Source organism: Onychomys torridus, chromosome 2 (assembly GCF_903995425.1).
Source record: "Onychomys torridus chromosome 2, mOncTor1.1, whole genome shotgun sequence".
Lineage (NCBI taxonomy): Eukaryota > Metazoa > Chordata > Mammalia > Rodentia > Cricetidae > Onychomys > Onychomys torridus.
The window spans coordinates 63,316,607-63,328,286 of record NC_050444.1 but is presented as its reverse complement, the minus strand read 5'-3'; the positions used below and the strand labels follow the sequence as shown (position 1 = coordinate 63,328,286).

Below are 11,680 nucleotides of genomic sequence, written 5' to 3'. Positions count from 1 at the left end.
TGTGTGGCTCTCTACGAATCCACACACTTTTGTTCATCTTTTTTGTTTTGGGTGGGTATGATGACCCTATCTTGGAATAGGGGGTGTATTTATACACGCACTTTCGGGAATGGGGAGGAAGAGACTCTGTATCCTGGAATTAGAACACTAAAAGTCTTGACAACTAGGCCCTGGAAGCCAGCAAAGGACCAGGACCCAGAACGTTACCTAGGTAACCAGATTGCTTTGACATCGGTCCGGCCACTTCCGACATCCAAAGACTAAATAGTGACGTCAGTTCCTGCAAGGAGCAACGGTGCTCTAGGATTGGCCAGACTTCTTATTTGGGCGGACGTCCCACCCTCTGGCTGTTTCGGGCGACTGAGGCCCGGCCGCAGAAGTGATGGCGGCTTTGACGGATGTGCAGCGGCTACAGTCCCGAGTGGAGGAGCTGGAGCGCTGGGTGTACGGGCCGGGCGGGACCCGGGGCTCCAGGAAGGTGAGCGGTCCGGTCCAATGATCCGTTCCTGGGGCAGGGCAGGAGCGGTCCACTGACCCTGCCCTCAGGACCGATGCAACCACTTCTGTTCCGTAGTCGGCAGCCCAGCCTTTGAAATAACAAATATCCGGGGCCTCCTGGAACGAATCGGACGCTCGGGTTCCGTTCCCGAGGGGTTGGGCATGAGCGGGGGTGGGGGACGGATGCTTAAGCCTCTTTGAGATGGGCTCAGTGACAACTTTTACTAAAATTCCACCCTTGCCCTCACAGGCGCGCTAAGGAGACCAGACAAATTCAAAAACTGATTAATGGGAGTTTCAGTAAGAGCTCAAGGCCGCAGTGGAGTGTGGTTCTGGAGCCCTGAGAAATTAACTGCTAAATGAATTGCACGGGGACAGGAGCCCTATAGGCTGAGCACAGGTGGATAAAGAAGAAGCCTCCAAGGGATGAGAGTTACCATCTGAGCAGGCCCAGATCGGGAAGGTTAGGAATTGAGTTCTAGGTATCCAGATGTGGGCGAACATAGTGTCTGAATTCTGACAGAAAGCTCGGGTGCCCTTAAATCCCTTTTTTACGATGTGTGAACCATTTACTGGAGAACTTCTGGTAGTATCAGGAACGCTCTGGAGCTAAATACATCAAAGGTGTGTGTACTTTTGTAAACTTGCTACCAGCAGACTGTGTTCCAACTTGAGAACCAACTTTTCTTTTCTTTTTTCTTTTTGTGTGGAGCTGAGGATCGAATCCAGGGCCTTGCGCTTGCTAGGCAAGCACTCTACCACTGAGCTAAATCCCCAACCCCGAGAACCAACTTTTCAAAACACTTTTCCCTGGGCTGGGTGGTGGTGTTGCGTGGCTTAATCCCAGCACTCGGGAGGCAGAGGCAGGCTGATCTCTGTGAGTTTGAGGCCAGCCTGGGCTACCGAGTGAGTTGCAGGAAAGGCACAAAGCTACACAAAGAAACCCTGTCTCAAAACAAAAAAACAAAAACAAAACCCACCCCCACTCCCACCCCCTTTGGCATCTATGACCCTCTTGATTTTCCTTTTCTCTCTGGCTGCTACTGTCTTATTTGTGTGCCTCCCCCACCCACATCCCCCAAGTATTTGTCCCTTGAACATTAGTATTCTCCACCTTCTGCAAAAACAAAAACCTTGACAGCTCACTCATTTCCTCAGCCTCACACCCTAGCTGACCCCTGACTATTGGAATATTCTACTCTCCCTCCTAGGCAGGCTCATTCACATCCATGGTTTCAGTTACTCATTGGGTGTCATTATGTTTCCAGTGTGTATCTCTGTTCCAGATGTTCTGTTCTGAGAACCTGACTGCTGTTTCTCTGCTGGCCTTGTCCACTGGGATATCTCACAGACATCTCAGGCTCCAACTCTTAAGTCTTAACTGTACTCTGCCCTAAGCTGATCCTCTGTATTCTCTAAGATGGGGACTGCACTGTGTTTGGGATCCCAGTGAGCCTTTCGTCTCCTGTATTAGACTTGATGCAGAGGGAATGTAGGCCAGCCTGCCTGTTCTCCAGCCTTTAGCTAAAGAAGAACTGGGTGAGGATATTTGCATATTTCATGCCCAAACCCAGGACTTAGGAACCAGGAAATATATAGTATGTAAGGGTGCCCTGTTAGCCCTAAATTAGTTCCTTACCTCTCCAATCAGACACTGCCACCCCCATCCCGCCAAGGATAACATGACTCATTCCCTCCTTTCACATTAAAGAGTTCCTAGAGGTGAGACTGTACTGTCTATAATGCAAGAGAAGGGATACTTAACCTAAATTACTGGAATTCAGAGGCTCAAAAGTCCAGAGAGACAATGGTTCTTCCACATCTTTTTTTATCTTTAATTAATTTTTTTAGATAAGGTCTTCATTAAGTAGCCTTGGCTGTCCCAGAACTTGCCATGTAAACCAGGTTGGTCTCGAATTCATAGAGATCTGCCTCCGGAGTGTTGGGATTATAGGCATGAGCCATCACATCCGGGTTCTTCCAAGTCTTAAGCCAGGTAGTAAACCTTGGAATTAACCTCTGCTTCCTTTCAGGTGGCTGATGGTCTGGTCAAGGTGCAGGTGGCTCTAGGGAACATCGCCAGTAAGCGGGAGAGGGTAAAGATCCTCTACAAAAAGAGTGAGTCCCTCTATTAGGGGTCCAGTTTGCTCCGCCTCTTATGTCTGTGCTTCCCAAAACCTGCCCCTGCCCTTCAGCTAGTATGTCACCAGAATAGCCCCTTGAGGACAGAAGGCATGTTACTGCTGATGTGGTAAACTGGGGTGTGCTTTCTTAGTGATAAATCCCAAGCCTATGCCCAGTGTCCAGAGTTGTAGGCTGAAAGTCCTTCCACAAAGCTTCCCTTGGTGGAGGAGTGGGGTAGGGTGTGACATTTCTCTAGGCAAGGTTGGTTTAGCCAAACATTTTAAATTATTGTAGCTAGTCTAGTAATTTTTCAACAACTAGAAATTAGACAAAACCCTAGCTTATCCCGTGGCATTAAGGAGAAAGGTGCCTTGGTGAGAATAGATCAGTGGGGATACTGGGGGGTAGGGGGGCTTGTAGCAGAGTGGTGGCAGGGGAGGGGGGTTCGACAGAATGGAGGGGTGAGGGGTGGGGGTGGGGTGGGGCTTGCGGCAGAGTGGTGGCAGTTCTTGTGTTTCAGGCCCCGGAGTCTGAGGTCAGCCAGCAGATGATGTTACTAGATGACCTGGGAGTAGAGCAGGGAAGCGGGTGTGTGCTGCTGATCCGGCACCATGTGGTCAGCTCATAGCCCAAGGGTCTCCCCAAGGATTAGCACTCCCCAAACTTCATTTAATTCTTTTTGCATGTATGTGTTCATCCCCTGCCCCCTGCCTCTGCGGGAGTCAGTTCTCCTTTTGCCATGTAGGTTCCAGGGATCAAACTCAGGTCATCTTGACAGCAGTTCCCTTTACCTGTTCATCCATTTTGCCAGCCTCTAAGTTTCCTTTATAAAATAAGGTTCCATTTCTGTCTTTTTTCTACCCTGCTGCTTTGCTAGTTGAAGATCTGATCAAATACCTGGATCCGGAATACATCGATCGCATTGCCATCCCTGATGCCTCAAAGGTGCAGTTCATCTTGGCAGGTAATGCTCGATAGACTCTGTGTGCACAGGCAGCTGAGGGTGTCAGCTGTAGAGGAGTCGGGTAGAGAGGGCTCCCCTCTTCTATCTTGTTCTACATATAGCCTGTCATCTACCTTCTTGAATGCTGGCCTGGCTCTGGACAGAGGCCCGAGGTGATCCTGTGAGTTTTGTAGTCTGCACTGGGCGTCGTATACCTCTGGGCCTGCTGTAGACCACAGTGCCAGGCGTGTGGACGCTACTTCAATACCCTATCAAAGGCCCATCCCCAGGACTTCCTTTTATAAGCTCCCTCACTGCTCACTGGCAGAGGATCTTCCTGGAAGGAGTGGGCGCAGAGAGCATTGTCATTCAGAAGAAGGGAGAATATCGGCCTGAGTTTTATCTTTTGTTTTGTACAGTTTGTATCCTTTCTTTTTGTACGTGGAGTCATAACAAGTTCAAGGGTGATGGGCTGTAGCGCTCAGGCTCCTCTTTCATGGTCTCATGCAGTGTGCTTCCTAGGGGGCGGGGCGGCGGCCTGCTGCTCTGGCTGGACCCAGCTGCCTTTCTCTGACTTCCTTTTTGACTGCTTCCCTTCTCTCATTCAGGAAGCTGTCTCAGCTCTTACCGTGTTTGGTATGCAGGTCACACACTAATTCTTTTGGCAAGAACTTTGCCCTTAACTGTCTACACCAATGCCAACAGCGCGCCCAGTGACACTGTGGCCCTCCCCGTTTTGCCCTGATAACACAGGGCAATCCTTTTTGAACAGTATCTATTCCCTTGACGTCTACAATATCCCCCTCAGAGATTCACTTATATGTGGTCAAAGGGACAACTTGGAGGTGGATTGGTTGGCTTTCGTTTTTTGTTTTGTTTTGTTTTCTCATTTTCTTTTAAGATTTATTATTTTAACCATGTGTTAGTGTGTGTCTGAGTATAGGTATGTGCACATGAAAGCAGGTGCCCACAGAGGCCAGAGGCATCATATCTTCCTAGAGCTGGAGTTACAGGTAGTTGTGAGCCACCCGAAATGGGTGCTGGGAACTGAACTCGGGTCTCTGGAATAGCAGGTGCTCTTAACTGCTGAGCCATCTCTCCAGCCCCACTGCTCAGTTTGTAAACAGTCTAGAGAACATACAGCAGGTTACTCCCTCTTTCCCTTTGTGTTTGCCATTTTGGCAAATTATGGAAGAGGGTGGCTCTCGCTGAAAGATGAGCATCTTTCCTAGGAGAAATCTCTGGGAGTTCGGCATTCTAGGCAGAGACTCTACTCAGTCATTCTAAGGTCAAGTTTTCTGAGCACCTGTATTCATTCCTTCATCCAGAAGGCAAAGCTGGCACAGTGGGCGTGTGTCTAGAGTCCTGAGTACTTGGGAGACTGAGGCAAGAGGATTACACGTTCAAGGCTAGCCCTGAGTCAACATAACATGAGCTGTCTCAAAAAAGGATAAGGAAGAAAAAAAAATGAAAGGGAAACAGAAAACATTTATTGACCACATGGTGTGAACCAGGCTTTATTCTGGGCACGAGATAAACAGTGGTGAATCAGAAAATCTTAGTCCTCACGAACACAAGCAGGGGTACTTGTCCCCATTTTGGGAACCTGGGTTTGAAACCCACCTGGGAGAATGATGGCTGTAGTGTTACACTGAGGGCTGGGGGAGGAGGGCAACCCTGCCGAGGGGGCTATCAGAGTTCTTAAAGCGCTCCTACATCCATTGCATGGCTCAGACGCCAGGTTCAAGGACTCTTCCAGCCTCCCCATCCCTTCCTGTGCTCTGCCTCGGGAAGTAGGCATCCACCTACACAGGGACAACTGCATGGTCTCCTACATCATCTTCTCGTCCTTTTTGCATGTTTTCCCATCTTTACAAACATTTCCATCATATCATCTGGCCTGCTTATGAGCCCCAATGTCTAGGATAAAATCCTAACACTAGCCAGGCAGCAGCGGCACACACCTTTAATCTTGGCACTAGGGAGGCAGAGCCAGGCTGATCTCTGTGAGTTCGAGGCCAGCCTGGTCTACAAGGCAAGATCCAGGACAGGCACCAAAACTACACAGAGAAACCCTGTCTACAAAAACAAAAACAACAACAAATAATCCTAACATTAGCCTTCCCAGCCAGCTCAGTGAGTTCTTTCTTCTGATCGCCAAGTATCCCTTCCTCCAGTCGTTTGCACATGACACCTTGCTCTTGAGCACCTTCTGCTCTATGGATTTCGGTGCACTGAAACCCCTTGTGCATGAAGAACCCAGGTCCTGCTACTCCTCACTGCCTCTCCCATCTGTCTCAGCTCTCCCGCCATGTTTAATGCCCTGTGCCTGTGAGGGCCGATGAGCAGGACCTGCCCGAAACAGTCTGCTGAGTCTCCTTTCCAATCTTCCCTGGGGCCCTCGGCTTAAGGAAGCCAAGTCTCAAGTTGTCTCCTGTGGCCCAGGAGCACTTGCTGAGTGACTGGTGGGAGGCTGGGAGAGCAGGATCTGGAGTTAGGGGGTGGGGATTTGTAGAGACTGAGATGCCCTTAGGCTCAAGATGGGTCAGGCAGAGGCACCCAGGAAAGGCCGGGCAGGATGGGAATGAACACCCAGGGAGGGGACCAGCAGGCACAGTTGCTGCCCAGAGTTCTGGGGCCCAGCCTTCTCCCTGTTGGTACCTAGCTGTCATGGTGCCCACATCTGCTTCACTGCTGCCCCCTTGTCTTTGTGCCGCAGAGGAACAGTTCGTCCTCGCTCAGGTGGCGCTCCTGGAACAAGTGGACGCCTTGGTGCCCATGCTGGACAGTGCTTCTATCAAAGGTACCCTCTGCAGTCGCGGCGGCGGGGGCCCAGGCTTCCCTGTACCAATGCTGGATCTGCTCCTTATCGTTTTTCCCCACCCTGTGGGTACCTGCCACCTGACTGGTTAAAATTCCAGAGTAAGAGCCTAAGTCCAGGACCATGGGCAGTTTGGGCCTAAGGACACCAGCAAAGCTCCAGCAGTCCCAACTCTGGGGATTCCGTCTGCTCCTACCCCCTTAGCAGCTCTCCTTGGGGGTGCTGCAGAGCCCAGGCTGTACTGTAGGAGCTCCTGCCCTGTGTGTGAGTTTTTCCTGCTGCACTGCTACAAGAGCCCCTGGCCTGGGCTCTGACAAGCAGGCAGCGCTTTAATTGAATCCAGATATCCATCTTGTCTGTCTCTAGAGGTATTTCTCTCAGCTCCCTCTCCCCGCCTGATCAGCTACCCGCTTGAGTATCTGACAGCCTAAAGCCGCAGGCATAACATGGTGGCCACGGCTCTCAGTGTGGGGGCCCAGGGGGCCAGTATAGGGGCCTGGTATTCATTCCCAGCCCTCCCAAGCTCCTTATCCCTTAGGCCAGAAAGACCTAGCCCTGCCGGGCTGAGAGCAAAAGGGGAAGGGCCTATATATAATAGGTAAAACTCTGTTTACTTGGCCCTGCTCATAGCAAGCAGTACTGAGGACTTGAAGGTTCTGTCTTCTGGGCATCTGTTCTCCCCCGCCCCCACTCCACAGGTCCCTGAGTAAGGCTGGGGTGGGCAGGGAGCCCCACCAGCCCCTCCAGCGTACAGGGGTCGATGAAGCCTGGCGTTTGTTTAGCTTCCCTACTCAATACTCTAATCCTGCCGACGACCTAATAGACTATTGAGCAGTCCCGGGGGAGGGCACAAGCATCACTGGGCAGTGTGTGTTGTTTTACAGCCGTTCCTGAGCACGCTGCCCGCCTGCAGCGCTTGGCCCAGATCCACATCCAACAGCAGGTACGGAAGGAGAGGGGACTGGAAGGGAAGGTAGAGATGAGACACCATGTCTGCTGACGCGCGCGGGGGGTACTCCTAGATCCATGAGTTATAAGCAGAGGAAATGCAGAGCTTTATATTCCATCTCTAAGTGCCCTAGAGAAGGGAAAGGACTTGCCTAGGCCACATCCAGGTCTCTTGCCTCCCATAATAGAGGTTGAAGTTAAGAGGTACCAAATAATCCCTAAGAATTTGTTTTTAACTGTGGGTGAAATATCTTTTCTCAGGTTCAAAGACTTTAGAAACGGGACAAAGGCTGGAGAGATGGCTTGGCTCTTAGGGTTAAGACCCTCTTGCTGAGGGTCTGGGTTCAGTTTCTAACACCCATATATATGGTCACTAAAAAAATCAACCTGGGTGTAACTCTAATCCCAAAGGATCTGACGCCCCTTCTGGTCTTTTTGGGTACTGCATGTATGTGGTGCACACACATACAGGCAAAACACCCCAACACATAAAATAAAATAAATTAGTAAATCCTTAAGAACCACGGGAACAGAGAAGGAGAGGATGTTAATGTGTGGAAGCCACCCCTCCAGTTAGTCTTTAGGCTGCTGTTTAGGTCACCTGGCCTAGGATTGGAAGTGCCTGTTTCACAGTTTGCTCCTTTTACTCTAGGTTATTCTAGCATGATCTTTTCTAGGTTTGGAGAGAATAATGAGGCAGGAAGTTGAGTGGGAGATGGGGCTTTATTCAGCTCCTTTCTGAGCTGTTCTTTGGCCTACAGGACCAGTGTGTGGAGATCACGGAGGAGTCCAAGGCTCTCCTGGAGGAATACAACAAGACTGTATCTTTTGTGCTAATGGTCCTTAATGGTATTCTCCCAGAGCCTGTTTCTCCTGCTCCTAGGGTGCTCCTCCCATTCTCCTCTCTCCTGCTGCCACCCCTCTGGGCACATGCAAAACCTCTCTGCTTCCTCATCAGACTCCTGTTGTTCCCTTGACTTGTGACCAGACGATGCTTCTGTCCAAGCAGTTTGTACAGTGGGATGAACTACTCTGCCAGCTAGAGGCTGCCAAGCAAGTGAAGCCAGCAGAAGAGTGACGGCTGCTTATCATGCCTGGCCAGCGAAAGGCGGGCCGGCTGCAGGGCCCGGTGCCGGCCTGCCTTTCTGAGGCAGGGACGGCTTTGTCAGCACTGAATTCGGAGGCTACCTGTCTGTGCTCAGCTGCGGCTCTGAGGTCAGAGATCAGGTTACCTTAGAGTCATGGTTTGCACTTCCCATCAGTGTATTTATTCCAATGACAATAAACTAGAGACCACCGAAGGAGTGTGTTGGTTTGCTGATCTAGGATGGGCTTGGCTGTGAGAATCGGGGTGCTGAAGGGAAGAGCTGTCAATCTCCGTCAGGGTGGGACCAGGAACTGAACTTCTGGTCATTCTTGTGAGAGAACTCTCTCATCTGATTGATACAGTGGGGCATTGTAGTATTTATTTATTCACATTTGCCAACTACTCTCTAAGTATCAGATCCTATGGCAGATAAGGAGGGCACAGCTAGGGTCAACTAATCCTTGTTTAGGGTTTGGTGGAAGACCAGGAACGTGGCAGTCCTACCAGGTGGGCCCAGCATGCCTGGACTGTCATGGAGGAACAAGCAGGGACGCCCAGAGCCAAGGCAACATAGCCTTGTGCACACCTAATACCAGCAGCCAGAGGAGGAGCCCAAGAGGTTTGGATGTGGTAAATTTTAGGATCTTGGGGAGGGAAGGAGGGGCAGGGAACCTTGCCGAGAAAGCTTGGAGAAACAGTTTAAGCACGCCCTCTTGTGGTCTGAGGGAGTGCCTCAGCTCCTTCAACGGCCTGTAGATCACTCAACCCGCAGTGGTGCTGGCACGCAAAACGCAGCGTATCTAAATCGATCTGAAACTAGCAGTCCATCCTAGACTATTCCATCCAAATGGTTGCCGACTCTAACCCCCAAAACTTTCTACGAGTTTTTACCAAGTTAACCTCTTCTCAATTTTTGCCATTTCGATGGTTAATCAGCATATCATTGGACAAATATTTTAGTCTAGATACTGTACTAGGCTCTGTGGGCACGCCCCTGCGGCCCAAGCGCGGATGGTTCAGGGTACAGGCCTTTCCAGGGTCACCAGTGTTTGTCGCCCCCACTACCGGATCCTCCCAGCCTATACGCCAATCTGCGGCTAATGATTTGTGCACAAGCTATGGCTTGGTCCCTACTGAAGATCGCCAGGGTTGTCCAGTGCCCCAGGGTGAGAACAAAGCTCAGAACTCCGTGACTAAGGGTCTCGCCTGCTAGTATCCACCAATGTTTCACCTTCACTGATGCAGTGTGTCAACAGGTGACGCGCGCCACCCATCTTTTAGGGGCACAAATCCGCATTCTTCAGGCGCAGGACTCCTTCGATAGCCGTTCCTCCCCCGGGCAGGGTCCTCCGCGGGCACTGGCGTGCTCTGGCATCACGGCGCGGACCGCCGGAGGCCGGCGGGTTGCGGGTACCAGCTCGGCTGAGCCGAACGGCCTCTTCCGGGGTTTCCCTCAGGCCCCGCCCCCTGCGTGCGCGGCCCCGCGGCTCCGCGCGCTCCCGGTCTGCGCGCCATCTTGGCTACTCCGGGAGTGTCTAACGTGGACTGTCTACGGTGGTAAGAGCCAAATCCCAGGGGCTGGGGACTCCGACGTGGGGGAGGCGGATGTCTGCTGCCTGGGACAGCGGCCCACGGCCTGGGAGCCCGCCAGGCCGCCCCCGATTGGTCCGAGCAGTCCTCGGTGCGAGCCCCCACTCTCGAGTTCCGGAGGGGCCTGGCTCAAGCCAGCCTACCCTGGTAACCTGGGGATGCGGTCTACTAGTCCGGCCCAGAGCCCGGAGGGTTCAGTTTTTCGGGAGTGCTTTGTGAGAGTTCGTGGCTGTGGGTCTTAGTCCTGGTCCTTGGAAGCACAAAATGAGGGAGCCTTGTCCCGGTCCTTAGAAACCTGGTGAGGAGAGGCTCTTGTTCTTAGGAAGTTGTGGGTGAGGGATCTGGGACCTAGCCCTGAAGGGCTTGAGGTGATGAAGAATGGCCCTATCCCACATAGCCTGGTTGGGGGTGCGCGGGAGGGGGATTTGGTTCTGTCCGTGTTTGAGACTCACGGAAGTATGTAGAGAAGGGTCTAGGGATAATTCTTGACCCCAGCCTTGAGAAGTGAACAGGACCATAACCTGGAGGGAGTGATGGAGGCTGGACCTGGTCATATGGATTCCTGCCACTCATCTGACCCTTCCCCCGCAGTGCGCAGCCAGAGAGTTCACCCAGGCCACGGGAGCAGAATGGAACACTACCGGAGGGCTGGCTCTGTAGAGCTCCCAGCATCCTCACCAATGCCCCAGCTTCCTCCCGACACCCTGGAAATGCGAGTCCGAGATGGGAGCAAAATCCGGAACCTGCTAGGCCTGGCGCTGGGTCGGTTGGAGGCGGGGAGCACAAGGCATGTGGTGTTCTCAGGTTCTGGCCGCGCTGCTGGAAAGGCTGTCAGCTGTGCAGAGATTGTCAAAAGGCGGGTTCCAGGCCTACACCAACTCACCAAGCTTCGTTTCCTGCAAACTGAGGACAGCTGGGTCCCAACCTCACCAGACACGGGCCTAGACCCACTCACAGTTCGACGCCATGTGCCTGCGGTGTGGGTACTGCTCAGTCGGGACCCCTTGGATCCCAGTGAATGTGGCTACCAACCCCCAGGAGCACCCCCCGGCCTGGGCTCCATACCAAGTTCCGGCTGTGGTTCCAGACCCCGAAGAAGGACTCGGGACACCCGGTCCTGAAGACCTGCTGAGCCTGACTGTGTGCTGGACCTGAATATCTTCTGTGCCTTCTCTAAGAAGCGCTTGGGTGGCATTCATCATGCCAGCAGGGCTCGAGTCCACTGAAACGCTGCCTTCCCCTCCCCCTGGAGTGTGGGATGTCACTGCCATAAAGAGTGATGGGTGTGGGGTCAGTGCTAAGTCAAAGACTGCTTGAGAAGGGCTTGCTCTGGCTCTGTCTACAGCATATCTGTCTCACTTGCCTTTTTTGACATCGGTCTAGGGAAGGGAAATAAAGGTTGTACCCATTTGTTTGATCTGCTGTGTGTAAGTGGGATTGAAGGAGTGTGAGGCCTGCCTTTCCCCGGAGCTCATGGGCTGGAGGCAGGAAGGGTAGGTAGAGGCTGGTGCTGGGTGGATCTGGTATCAATAAATTTCAAGCAGTGACCTGGATAGCTTTTTGGCACCTGCTTTAAGCTGGTTTGGGACTCGGCCAGGTCCAGTGTTCCTCCCATCTGTGGCTTATGTTTTAGTATGATGGGATTGTGAACTCAGGCTTTGCCTGTCAC

The 11,680-nt window shown here is 52.2% G+C and overlaps 2 protein-coding genes across 3 annotated transcripts; both read left to right on the top strand.

Annotated features, from left to right (window-relative positions):
• The first annotated feature begins 321 nt into the window (after positions 1 to 321).
• Positions 322 to 8,639, top strand: Dctn3 (dynactin subunit 3). Its single transcript, XM_036179519.1, has 7 exons — positions 322 to 478; positions 2,532 to 2,616; positions 3,500 to 3,586; positions 6,285 to 6,368; positions 7,271 to 7,329; positions 8,096 to 8,155; positions 8,323 to 8,639. The coding sequence occupies exons 1-7, from the start codon at positions 383 to 385 to the stop codon at positions 8,410 to 8,412; spliced, it is 561 nt and encodes a 186-aa protein (XP_036035412.1). The 5' UTR covers positions 322 to 382; the 3' UTR covers positions 8,413 to 8,639.
• Positions 8,640 to 9,895: 1,256 nt separating this feature from the next.
• Rpp25l (ribonuclease P/MRP subunit p25 like) lies at positions 9,896 to 11,428 on the top strand. 2 transcript variants are annotated; one of them, XM_036179520.1, is made up of 2 exons: positions 9,896 to 9,978; positions 10,603 to 11,428. In XM_036179520.1, exon 2 carries the CDS (start codon positions 10,641 to 10,643, stop codon positions 11,130 to 11,132), a length of 492 nt encoding a protein of 163 aa, XP_036035413.1. In that variant the 5' UTR covers positions 9,896 to 9,978; positions 10,603 to 10,640; the 3' UTR covers positions 11,133 to 11,428. The 2 variants fall into 2 exon arrangements, with proteins under 2 accessions (XP_036035413.1, XP_036035414.1); XM_036179521.1 differs by lacking the exon at positions 9,896 to 9,978 and adding an exon at positions 9,993 to 10,309.
• The last annotated feature ends 252 nt before the right edge of the window (positions 11,429 to 11,680 follow it).

Excerpts from the sequence above, each read along its gene's own strand:
- Dctn3 (XM_036179519.1), top strand. The coding sequence starts at position 383 with ATGGCGGCTTTGACGGATGTGCAGCGGCTACAGTCCCGAGTGGAGGAG. Across the intron at positions 2,617-3,499 it reads AAAGATCCTCTACAAAAAGA|TTGAAGATCTGATCAAATAC; the intron begins GTGAGTCCCTCT and ends CTGCTTTGCTAG. Across the intron at positions 8,156-8,322 it reads TGGAGGAATACAACAAGACT|ACGATGCTTCTGTCCAAGCA; the intron begins GTATCTTTTGTG and ends ACTTGTGACCAG.
- Rpp25l (XM_036179520.1), top strand. The coding sequence starts at position 10,641 with ATGGAACACTACCGGAGGGCTGGCTCTGTAGAGCTCCCAGCATCCTCA.